This window comes from Podarcis liolepis (genome assembly GCF_965112155.1).
Source record: "Podarcis liolepis genome assembly, chromosome: Z".
NCBI classification, from domain to species: Eukaryota; Metazoa; Chordata; class Lepidosauria; order Squamata; family Lacertidae; genus Podarcis; species Podarcis liolepis.
The window spans coordinates 33,489,618-33,502,742 of NC_139570.1; the positions used below are offsets into that span (position 1 = coordinate 33,489,618).

The 13,125-nt window shown below is 48.2% G+C and overlaps 1 protein-coding gene across 9 annotated transcripts in view; it reads right to left on the minus strand.

Annotated features, from left to right (window-relative positions):
• The window catches only part of RXRA (retinoid X receptor alpha), a 124,902-nt gene that overhangs the window by 31,637 nt on the left and 80,140 nt on the right, over positions 1-13,125 (minus strand). For all 9 annotated transcript variants that reach the window (XR_014521387.1, XM_083485205.1, XM_083485207.1 and 6 more), the window contains one exon: positions 9,063-9,331. Coding sequence is in view for 8 of the 9 variants with exons in the window: in XM_083485205.1 (XP_083341331.1) it covers positions 9,063-9,331 (269 nt within the window). In the remaining variant the exon portion in view is untranslated. The remainder of the gene's footprint in view (positions 1-9,062; positions 9,332-13,125) is intronic.

Here is a 13,125-nt window from a genome sequence, read left to right on the forward strand (position 1 = left end):
GGAATCCTGTACTGCCCAACGTCCAGAACATGCACTTAGAAATCTGGGTCTTCCCAATAGGATGCCTGGTGCAAGCTAATGACTTCCTAAAAATCACTGCAACCCCTCCTCCCCCCCACATGACCTAGGTTGCTGTGCATAAGAGAAACCTGGTGGACAAGCAGCAGCTAGGACAGGCCCATCTGCTTCATCCAACCAAGTCTCTGTTACACATGCCAGGTAAAGTCCTCCATCCACGATCAAGTCATGGATGGCAGTGGTCTTGTGAACCATTGACCTGGCATTGCAGGGGCAGGTAGATGGAATTCAGGGCAGGCAGACTTTATAATGCTGCCCCAGCAGTTGGACCACACCCAGCTGGGGCAGCAGCTGTTCCCACTTCTCCTGCCTGCCCAGGGTCCTGGCCCCTGCAGTACTCTCTGCAGTCCTCTTTGCTTCTGTAGCAGCCACAGCAGCAGCAGTCCTCCAAGTGGGGGAGACAGCAGCCCCCCAACAACCACAGCAGCAACAGGAGGAGTCTTTGGGTGGGGGAAGATGACAGCCCCCTTCAACAGCCACAGCAGCAGCAGGAGAGTCTCCAGTTGCTGGAAACCCCAGAAGGGGGGAAGGGCTCTTTGTTCTCAGGTCCTGCTTGTGGGTTTCCCATATGGGGCATCTGGTTGGCCACTGTGAGAACAGGATGCTGGACTAGATGGGCTCCCTTTGGGCTCATCCAACAGGACTCTTCTTACATTCTTAGGTTTTGTTTAGGGAAGTGTGGATTGCATAGGTTCGCCTTTATCACGAAGCCAATAAAATCTCTGCCGAATTCGGCATGCACGTATATCAAATATCTATCTGCCCCCACTGCAGAGTCACACGTTGAGATCCTGCAGTGGTGCCCCAAAAGAAGATGTGTGGCTTTTCTGGAAGCCATCCCAGCCAAACTGGGCTTCCCCCCTTTCTAAACTTCTGAGATCAGCACTTTCTGTTTCTCTCTCCACCCAGTCCTGTCTCCGCCTGAGGACTGAAGCCGCCTGGTGCAAAAAAAATTTCCTGTTGCAAGTTGGCTGCCTTGTTTCCTCTCTTTATTTTGGCAAGGAATATGTGGGCGTGTTTCTTTTTCTTTCCATGGGGGAAGGGAAACCCAGTTGCTTCTTTGCAAACTGCCTGGTGATCACCAGCTCAGAGGAAGAGCAAGGAGTAGGGGTTAGCCTTGCTAAAGTCACAAGTATGTTATTTATCTCAGCGTGGAAGAAAAAGATTCAGCTAGCATTCACATAGACCTTTTCTGTTTAATTGTTATTATTATTTTACTTCATTTCTATTTCACCATTCCTCAAAGGAGCTCAAAGCATGGAGTTGCCCCTCTCCATTTTATCCTGACAACAACCAGTATAGGATCATATAATTCCAGAGTTGTAAGGGTCATCTAATCCAACCCTTTGCAATGCCGGAATCACAGCTAACGGATCCTAGAAAAAAAAGCTACCCAATCTTTGTTTAAAATCCTCCAATGAAGGTGAGTCCACCACCTTCCAAGGGAGTCCATACCATTATCAAGCAGCTCTTACTTCCAGAAAGTTATTTCTAAGGTTTTAGTTGGAAACTCCTTCCTCACAATTTGAATCCATTGGTTTGGGTCCTCCCTTCTTGAGCAAGACAGATAGAAAAGTTGGTGGCCTCCAGGTGTGGTTGGACCACAGTTCTCTTGACCATTTGGCAACACTGCCTGGCAGTGAATGAAAAACCAAAACTGTTCAGAAGCTTCAACTTGGGGACTTTGTGCATCACGGCTTCAGAGTCTGAGTGCCTAACCACTTTTTTCCCATCACCTGTCCACCCAGGCTGTACACAGCAAAGGCGATGCTCTGCATGTGTCAGCAAGAAACCTCAAGCCACGGGCAACTCAGCTCCCAGGAACGGGAACCTCCCAAGGTTCCTCTTTCAGTGGCTGGCCCCAAAACCACGACACATCCTGGGGTCTTCCCCTCTCCCACCCTGGCGCCAAGAAGTCCTTCCTCTTCTGTGCTCAAGCGCTCCAAAGACCATCTGATGAGGGACAGCAGATGAATTTCTTCACTCTGCTTTTTGCAAGCGATCAAGCCAGATCCAACCTTTCTTCCCAAAAAAGTGTGTGGGAGGTTTTGACTGAGAATAGAGTCTCTGAGCATGACTAGGTTAAGAACATAAGAAGGTGCCCTGCTGGATCAGACCAATGGCCCATGTACTTCAGCATCCTGTTCTCACAGTGGTCAACCAGAGAAACTATAGCAACTATAGCAAGCAAGAACCCTCAACCCTCCTGTGGCTTCCAGAAAGTGATATTCAGAAGCATTGCTGTCTCCAACTGCAGCAGCAGAGCATAGCATCCTGGCTAGTAGCCCTCATTAGCCCTCTCCTCTGTGAGTTTGTCTAATCTTTTGAAGCCATCCAAGTTGGTGCCTCCTATGCGAGCAAGTTCCATAGTTTAAACATGCGCTGTGCAAAGAAGTACTTTCTTTTCTATGTCCTGATAAGAGTTAGTAATGTTTGGAGTAAATTTACCTGAACATCACCCCCTATTTTTCTGTGCGTGCTGGGTGATTTATTATTATTATTATTATTTTAGTAATATTTTTATTAAGACTTTTCATATAATCTTATACATGACAATAAAATAACCTAACTAATCTAAACAAAAATAAAAACAGAAAAAAGAATGCAAACTCCTCTCTTCACAGGTAGATCTTAACTTTTGTCCCGGCGCTGGGTGATGTTGATTTTAACAGTTATGAGGGGGATTTGTCATTGTTTGTGGATCAGAATACAACTGTTGTTGTTATCAATAGTATCAATATCCTGTCTTTTCTCCAGACCAGGTGAGTTTCACAAATTAAAACAACACAAATGAAATACAAAAAGCTAAAAGTTAATAATTAGAAAATAATTAAACTGTAACAGAGTTAAAACAATATTTAAAAGGATCTATTACCATATTTTGCGCCCCACAGGACGCTCCGGCCCATAGGACGCATCTAGTTTTTTGGGGGGGAAATAAAGAAAAAAAAATTATTTCCCCCCCAGGTGCGGGGCTGGAAGAACCAGGTCAGGGAACAGTGGGAAGGCACGCTCTGCCTCCCCGCTGTCCCCCGAGCTTGTGGGGCTGGCGATGGGGAGAAGTGCGCTGATCCGGGGACTGCAGGCAGCTCTGCGCCGCCATCTGGAGCGGGGCGGGACTTCGCGCCCGGCTCCCGGTGGCCGCGCAGAGCTGCGCTGATCCCGGGACTGCAGGCAGCTCTGCACAACCCTCGGAGCCGGTCTCCCGAGGGTTGCGCAGAGCTTCCTGAAGCCTGGAGAGTGAGAGGGGTCGGTGCGCACCGACCCCTCTCGCTCTCCAGGCTTCAGCGAAAGCCTGCATTCGCCTCATAGGATGCACACACATTTCCCCTTCATTTTTGGAGGGGGAAAAGTGCGTCCTATAGGGCGAAAAATACGGTAAATACAACTAAAAGAAACAGCACAGAACTATTAAAAGCCCTTTCCTTTAAAAAAAAAAGTCAGTTCCTAAAACCTCCCAAAAAACAACAGCATTCACCTGCTGGTGGAGGATGACAAGGAGGGAGCCAGTCCTGCTTGAGGGCTTCCCCCGAGCTGGGGCACCTGGTGGACCACTGTGAGAGCAGGATGCTGAACCAGATAGACCACTGGCCTGATCCAGCAGCCAGGCTCTACTTAATTTCTTAAGCAGATGTTTGCAGATAGCTCCTGGTTCAATCCCTGGCATGCCCAGTTTGGGCTGGGAAGGTCCCTTGTCTGCACCCCTGGAGAGCCATTGCTGTCAGTCCATGCAGGAAATACTGAGCTACTAAATCGGGGTCGGCAAGGTTTACTCCAGTGGAGATCCCTCTGTGGGATAGATCGCGTGTGTGTGCGATTTCCAGCGTCTATGCAGATGTATTTTTGGCGTGTGCACATGCACAGACACATCTTCTGCCGCCGCAGAAGCAAGTCCCTTCACCACGCTGGTTTAGCGCAGTGCTTAGGGACTCGCCAAGTGGGTGGCTCAGTTCGGGGGCGGCTTGGGGGCCAGTTAAACGACCCCCGTGGGCCGCTTGTGGCCCATGAGCCTTAGGTTGCCGACCCCTGTACTAGATGGACCAGTGGCCTGACTCAGCATAAGGCCACTCCTTATTTAAACCATGCCTTTGTTTTGAACTTTAGAACCATGAGGGCTAGAATCTTAATTTATTCCGGAGGAAGGGCCTCTGAAATCCTGGATAGCCACCACTTGCCAACACAGGCAATACTGAACCTAGATGGGCCCACAGTCTGATGCAGTTTAAGGAAGCTTTCAACATTTCTATATACAGTGGTACCTCGGTTTAAGTACTTAATTCATTCTGGAGGTCCGTACTTAACCTGAAACTGTTCTTAACCTGAAGCACCACTTTAGCTAATGGGGCCTCCTGCTGCTGCCACGCCGCTGGAGCACAATTTCTGTTCTCATCCTGAAGCAAAGTTCTTAACCTGAAGCACTATTTCTGGGTTAGCGGAGTCTGTAACCTGAAGCGTCTGTAACCCGAGGTACCACTGTATATATACACACACACCAAAGGACAAACACCTGTCTAAGAAATTCCCTACTGTTGCCTTTAAGAGGAAAGACATCCACAAAGTTAAATTCATCCAAGCATCAGCCACCTCCCTTGGCTCGGGCCCCCGCCAAGTCCTTGTCAGAATGGCCTAAGGGATGACAGGCAATCTCCACAGGCTGAGCCCAGAACAGCCTGGCAGTCCAGGAGCAACAGCAACAGAAAGGGGGGGCTAAATATTAAAAGAGAGGAGCAGCCGCCGCCACCTGCTCTGCACATCACAGCCTCAGAAGGAACCAGGAAGCCTTGGAGTCCAAATCCAAAGCTGAAGTTAAGGCAACGCGCTCACTCACCAGCCTGAAGCTGCTTGTAAAGGGGGTGTCCGTGATCCCTTGTGGGTAACTTCCTAGGGGACGCATGACAGCGTCAGGCAGGGCCAGAGATATTGTAGTAGAATTGGGAAAGGTTCAGGGAATGGCAAGCAAAATGGCTCTCCTATGAGGAAAGGCTGAAGTATTTGGGGCTTTTCAGTTTACAGAAAAGGCAAGTAAGAGGTGGCATGATAGAATTTTATAAAATTATGTGTGACATGGAGAAAGTAGATGGGAAGAAGCTTTTCTTGCTTTTTCAGCTCGTGCAATGTAGCTGAAAGTTGGGAGATTCAGGATAGGTCAAAGAAACTTCTTCACATTGTGCAGAGTTAAACTATGGAGCTCCACCGCACAACGGTGCAGGCAGTGGTGGAGATTCATAGAGGAGAACGATATCAATGGCTATTAGCCCTGGTGGCTATGCTCTTCCTCCATAGTCAGAGGCAGTCATGCTTCTGAATCCCTGTTGCTGGAAACCTAGGAGGAGAGAAGGCTCTTGAACTTGGGTTCTGCCATTGAGACATCTGGTCAGTCCCTATTTTCTTAAAGAGGGAGGAAGAGAGGGAGAGAGGCTTGCAGCACTGGCCATTTTCACAAGCCCCTTATGCCAAACAAAGCAGGGTCCCTGAAAGATGCCAGTGTGGGCATTGCAAAAGACAGTCTTGTGGAGAGAGGGAGGAGACAGGGAGGAAGGAAGCAAACCTTGATGGCTTTGACTCAGCCCACAACCAGACATCCTCCAACTGTCCTTCTGCTCTGCTAGGTCTTCAGCGCTGACAGAGCATAACCTGATTGCAAGTGGCACCTGCCATCTGATGCTCAACACCTTCCATCAGTGCCACCTCTGCTTGAAGGTGGGGGCACACACTTCATTAACTCCCTAGCTTCATGGGGCGGGTGGGGGGGGCAGTGCTGAGCAGGATTCTGGAGGGGAGGTGCAGAGGGGAAGCAAAGGATGCAAGTGTCTTCTTTGCACAGATGGCATCGTATCTTCTTCCTTTCCTCTCCTATCTTCCTTTTTGTGTGTCTGTGACACAGATATCACTAAGCTACGTCCTTTCTGTAACAATAAAACATTCTAGTCCTCATAATTCTGGGCTGCAATAAATAGGAACCTAGGAAGCTGCCTTCTATCTAGTCAAGACCATTGCAATGGTCCATCTGGCTCAGCACTGTCTACACTGGCTGGCAGCAGCTCTCAGATAGGGGAGTCTTCCTTCCCCAGTGTTACCTGAGGATGCCAGGAATAGAACCTGGAGCCCCCTGCATGCAAACCAGCTGCTCGGCCACTAAGCTAAGTCCTTATTCCCATAAAATTAAATGAAGATTCTAGTCCTCAAAAGACTGGGCTGAGTTAACTGGAACACAGAACCCAAGGCATTTGTAGGTTCTCTAAGTCCTTCCTACAAAAAAATTAAAGTTAAGTCCATGTGCTCCTAAGCCTGTGCTGAAGTGAGATAGGTGCACGGAACCTGGGACATTTTGCACACAAAGCAGATCCTCTGGGCCTGAAATGCCTCCCTTTCCCCCATAAACAAAACCTCTTAACAGCATTACAAAGGAAAGGAAAGATGCTGGAAGGAGAGAGACAGATTGCAGGAGTCATTAGGGCGTGAGCATCTTAAGCATCTCCTCCAGGAAAACCACTTAAGACGGGCCATGAGTAAATGAGAGCTCCTCCTTCTGAGCCAGCAGGAACTGGAGGGGCTCTCCATGAGAGCATCCTCTGACAAGCTCTTTTTCCTCCCTCCTCCCCCTCTATCTCTCCCCCCCCCCCTTCTGTTTATTTCCGGTCTTCTGCATCGCATGACCACCTCTAAAAATAGACAGAAGCGCAAGGCAGCTCTCCTCCGGGAGATGTGGAGTGAAAGTCAGGAAGACGGGTGGAAAGGGGGGCAGAGAAGGAGCTGCCTTCTACCAAATCAGACCCTTCAGTCCATCCACCTAGCTCAGTGTTGCTCACACTGGTTGGCAGCAGCGGCTCTCCAGGGTTTCATGCAGTGATTTTTCTCTCCTAGCCTTACCTGGAAATGCTGTTGGGGACTGAAGCTGGGACCTTCTGAATGCAAAGCAGATACTTTGGGCACTCCCCTCTAAAAACACATCAAGATTCAAGTCCTCATGGTTCTAAATAAGGAGCTGGTTTATATAGGAAGATAAGAAGCTGCCATAAATGGAGTCAATATTACTGGTCCATCTAGCTCAGTATTGTCCACACTGACTGGCAGTAGCTGTCCAGGGTTTCAGGCAAGGGGCCTTCCTGGAGTTGCTGCCAGGAATTGAATCTGGGACCTTCTGGACGAGGAGCAGATGCTCCACTACTGAGCTACAGCCCTTCAAGGGAGGTCTGGACACATCCAGGTGGCTGAGCATCACAAGATCCAACCAGAGATGAGCAGGCTGTCTCTTGGAGGAGTTTTCCAACTCTTTCTGAACCCCAGTTAGATAGATAGATAGATAGATAGATAGATAGATAGATAGATAGATAATCTCCTGGAAGGGAGCTGGAATAAATAACACAACAATAGTGACCAGCAGGTGGTGGCAAATTTCCTGATCAGCCCTTCTTTCCTTGCCCCCTCTGCACCAGTCCCCCCTCCCCACTGCATGCATGTGCAATGCAGAGCCAGCCAAGCCAAGCCAAGCCAAGCCAGCAACAGGTGTCAGTCTTCGTCAAGCTTGTACTATTTTTATCCACAGGGCTTATCTCCTTGTCGTGGGAAGGCTTTTTTTGATGTAATCTTCCATCCTCTCTCTCTCTCTCTCTCTCTCTCTCTCTCTCTCTCTCTCTCTCTCTCTCACACACACACACACACACACACACATACACACCGGCCACCCAGTCTCTCTCTCTCTCTCAAGAAGGAAAACAAACTGCTGCTGCTGCTGCCCAGGAGGAAATAAGAGCCTGGGCTTGAAAGACACTCTGACATCCAGCCAGAGAAAACTGGAGCTAAACTGAAAAACTCGCTGCCGCAGGAGGCAGCAATGACCAACCACTTGGACGGCTTTAACAGAGGATGGACAAATACATGGAGAAGGAGGAGGGGCCTACTGATAGCTAGCAGCCATAATGGCTGTGATCTGCCTCCACAGTTGGAGGCAGCAATGCTTCTGGACACCACTTGCTGGAAACCGCAGGAGAGTTGCTGTAGGGCTCAGGCCTTGCTTGCGATAGAGCCTCCAACTTGAGCAGAAGATTGTGGGGTGTCAGCGGCGGCGATGACATGTGCATGACGCAGTGGTGAGCCAGGGGGCTGAACGTGGCAGCAGCAGACGTGGCAGGAGGAGGAGGAGCCACCAGCCACGGAAGCTGCACCACACTCAGCTCCACATTCGGCCTCCTCTACAAATGATTGTTCTCAACATTCTCCATAATATTTTATGAGATGTGGAGAAGGGACCTGGCCCCTTATAGTTGGTGCCTATGCTTGTGGACTTCCCATGCAGGCATCTGGTTGGCCACTGTGAGAGCAGGAGGCTGGACTAGATGGGCCACTGGCCTGATCCAGCAGGACTCTTTTTGTATTCAGAAGCATTAGCACCTCTGATATTGAAGCAAGTATACAGCCAGCATGACTTGTAGCCACTGACAAGACTTGTCCTTCATGAATCTGTCTGGTTGGTACCCAACTGTCTTGGGAGACAATGGAGAAGTGAGCCCTTTGAGTGAAGTTAAACTGCTGGAAGGTTACAACACCTGATGTGACTACAGAGACCAATACAGGAGAGACGTCTTGTTACCAGTCACCACTGTGGCAAATTCCTACGTGTTATGTTTGCTTAGGAATACAGCTAGCTAGCTCAGTATGGTTGACACTAATGGGCAGCAGCTCTCCAGGGTTTCAGGAAGTGGGCATTCCTCAGTTTTACCAGGAGACAGCAGGGATTGAACCTGGAGTCTTCAGAATACAAAGCAGGTACTCAGCCACTAAGCTGTGGCACTTTCCTTTAAAATACAAGTAAGATTCTGATCCTTGTGGCTCTGAATAAAGGACTGAACTAAGTGGAACATAGGTTGGTGCTCTGCCACTTGGGCAGAGCCCCTGCTTCGCTTCCATTGTCCTGAATCTACCTATCCCCACCATCACATTGGCTGCCACCTGCTTCCCAGAGTCCCCACCACCAGGTGACTCACCTGAGGGCTGCTGGTTCCATACGCAAGGCCAGGGGTGGAGGGTCCAGACATGGGGTGAGCCCCCATTGGGGAGCTGATGACTGAGAACGGTGGCCCCATGCCGTTGATGGGTGAGTTTAGGGTGCTGATAGGTGAGTGGAGCTGGCCAGGGGACCCCAAAGCCCCACCAATGCCAGTGCTCATCGACGGATGGAGAGAAGGTGCAGTCATAGGCCCTCCTCTGCTGTTCGGAGAGCTTAAGGAGGTGGAATTGACTGGGCTGGAGAAATCTGTGAAGAGAAAAAGGAAAAAAATATACACTGTCAGTTGAAAAAGAGACCAGGGGATGTATTGCATATCCGTACTAAATAGGCCAAATCTCTCTCTCTAAAAAAGAAGAAAGTATACAGCTATTATTTCACTGCAGGGAGTTCAAATAGATGACTCGCAGGGTCCTGTCGAACTCTACACTACTGTGTTTCATTCATTCACAAACACACCACACACCCCTTTCTGGGGAAAATACTGAAAGCACTAACAGACAAGCAAGAAATTAAGTGATTAGATTTATTTGTGTATTTATTTACTTCAAAAAAAATTACGTACCGCTTGATTGTATAAAACCTCAAAGCAGTTTACAAAATAAAAAAATACACATACACTTCCACCTAAATTTATTTATTTCATTTAATCCAATGAGTTACAAGAAGCATAGCAAGTGCTCTACCCAGTTTGCTATGGCCCTTCTCCTAAAAACAAAGTAAGATTCTAGTCCTCATAATCCTGAACAAAGGCTTGAATTAAACAGGAACAAAGGAAGCTACCTTACACTGAGTCAGACCACCAGAACATCTTGCTCAGTATTGTCTATGCTGACTTGCACCAGCAGCTCTCTGGGGTTTCAGACAGAATCATAGAATTGGAAGAGACAATATCTAGTCCTACCCTCCTGTGATGCAGGGATATGCAGCTGTCCCTTAAGGGGATTGAACCTGCAACCTTGGCATTCTCAGCACCACTCTCTAACCAACTGAGCTATCCAGGCTGGCAGGGGTTCCCAGCCCTACCTGGAGATGCCACTGAGGACTGAACCTGGGACCTTCTGCATGCAAAGCTGATGCTCTGCAGCCCCCTGTAAATCAAGTCAGATTCTAGTCCTTGCGGTTCTGAATAGGAGGCCAAATTGAACAGGAACACAGGAAGCTGCTATAGCCCAAGCCAGACCACTGGTCCATCTACCTTAGCATTCTCTACACTGACAGGCAGCGGCTGTTTAGGGAACACTCCCTTGGGCTGAAAAAGACTCCACACCCATGCTTTCAATGTACCCACCAATGTACACCCAAAGTTGTTGTTTTTTAAATGAATGTGACAAGCATATGCATACATTATTTATTTGTTGTTTTATTGAAATGTCGAACCCGCCCTTCAAGCGAGTAAATTTCAAGGGCAGCTTACCAAAAATAAAAACAGAAGCACATCCAGGGTTTTATTCCAGGGGGTAGGGTGGGGGGGGGCTGGGCAAGAGAGGTTGTCAGTCTTCCCCAAGGGTACATTATGCTGCCAATCCAGGCTTGACAGGACATGACATGGGAAATCATTTATTTAAAAGATGTAGATGCTGCCACTTTGTGAAGCTTGAAAATAATTAAAAAGAACCACCAGCATGCGCCTCCTCTGTAAAAGACGCTCTGAGGCACCAGAGTTTGGGAAGCGAATCCCTTAGCCCTCGGAGTGATCACAGGTTAAGAACCAAGGATGCTGCCTCAGACCAACGAAGACCATTGGCTAAACCACCTTGAACAAACTGAAGCTACACACGATGGTAAGGAGGGCCTGCTGGATCAGACCAATTGCCCATTTAGTCCAGCATCCTGTTCTCACATCGGCCAACCAGGTGCCCATTCTGGGAAACCTGCAATTTGGACCTGAGCGCAAGAACACTCTCCCTTCCTGAAGTTTCCAGAAACTGGTATTTAGAAGCATTTTTGCTTCTGACTCTGGAGGAAGAGCATAGCAATTGTGGCTAATAGCCATTGATAGCCTAAGCCCTCCATGAATTTGTCCAGTCCTCTTTCAAAGCCATCTAGGGTGGTGATAATCACTGCCTCCTGCAGGAGCAAGTTCCATAGTTTATGGACTGCATGAATAAATGACTTTCTGTCCTTAATTTACCACCTTTAAGCTTCATCGGATGCCCAGGATTTATAGCCTCATGAGAGGGAGGGGGGAACTATCCACTTTCTCTATTCCATACACAATTTTACAAAATTCTATGATCGAACCTGTCAGTGCAACCTCTGCAAAGACAACTCTCCAAAATGCTTTTAAAAGCAACTATGAGTTTACTGGTTTTGACACCAGAGAAGCACATTAGCAGAGCATATCATTCTCCCTGTAAATTGCATCTATTTCCTTCCACGTTAAGGAAGGAAATAAACTTTGGTATATTTCCATTATGCTTAAAAATCGGAGCTAAATCTATTCAAAATTTGCTGAGTGATTACAGTGGGTGGAAGGAAAAACCAGACTGTATGCATGCAATTCAGGCCTAGGCCTACAGGCCACTTCAGGAGCTTCATCTGAATAATAAAAGACAGAGGGAATTCTAAAACCCTCCAATGACATTGTTAGTAGCTGGCAGGCAGCCAATCCCTGCTGAGATAGGGCCAGTGTTCTGATTCGCTTATTGTAGCATTAAGGTGACCTATCACAGGCGGGGTGTGTGTTTTGCCTGGGCCAGCTTACGGTATATATACTGCCCCTGTTTGTCATTCTTGTTCCTCTTGTTCCTGATGTTCCAACAAATCCTTTTTGAGCTGAATCTCCATCTTGGGTCATGCCTGAACCCACCTACACTTCAGAAGGGATCCATCCTCCTTACCTGGCAAGGTCCAGGCAATACCTTCATTCTTCTAACTCAGTAACTTCTGTGTGCCAGGAGGCAGAAAGAAATTAAGTAAGATCTTGGGAGCTTCATCCACCCACCCCATAGGTTGTTCCCTGCCACATCTCTGCATGATTCCCTGATCTGTTTCTGCCTTCTTTCAACCTGTGTCCAAATGGGATATTATTGGATCATTTGCATGCTCTTTATGGAAAGACACTGAAGAGCAGCCACCTGCTTAGAGGAAGTTGTTGGCCAAGTCTCTGCATGAGTCACTACGCTGTGCTTGCCTCCTCTAAGTCATGCTAAGTACAGTAATTCATGCAGACACTGTTTTGAGATAGGTCAGTCCTTTCAGAAAGGTGTCCTTTCGTCATCTGAAAAGGTAAACCTTTCCTCAGCTGTTGGAGTGAAGCCCGCAGTTCTAATGAGTGCTGTGCTGAAATCTGTTCTTTAAATTTCTAAAAACTTTGTTTCCCTTGGAAAAGAGACTTCGGTTTTTCTGCCACATTCCCAGGGCATGTCACCACTATGAGATGGCCATGGGTGGAACATGCATCTCCTCCCCCCCCCCCCCCGGAGAATGCAGACCATGAGTGAGATGGCTTTTTCCTTCCCTTAAACATAACTCCAGCACACTCCACGGCATCCCCAGGTGCCTGCCCTTCCTGGTTGTTGTTTTTTTGGGGGGGCACCTATGTGAAGAGGTAGCCTTGTGGTGTCTTCCCCCTGGGCTTTGTTGGAAGTGTATAAAGTCAGGGAGGCTGCAGAGTGCAGGTAGTTGGTGAGGTGCTGATGTGTTGAATGAAAGAGCAAATACTCTCAAAACAGCCTGCAACACCCTCAAAAATAAAGTGCATCAAAAACCCTGCACTGAAATTTTCTCTTCCCCTTGATTATTTTTAAACACAAGTTCTTTCCCCACTAACTGCTGGCAGAACAACAATAAGGAGAGAGGAGTCCAGGTTCCTCCTCAGCAAGGAAGTTTCCAGAGTCTCCCAACTTCTATGTCCCCAGCAAGTGTGCTTGTGAGGGTGGCAGGACTGAGAGAAGGGTGTCTCCCAATGGTCTCAGAGCCCAGGCAGGAGAATGCAGTCCTATGCCACACACCCCTATCATACATGCTGTGAATGTGGCCAGATCCTTTGTGAATTTTTTCAGTCCATAATTGAGGGCTTAGTCTCTAAAGACTAAGAT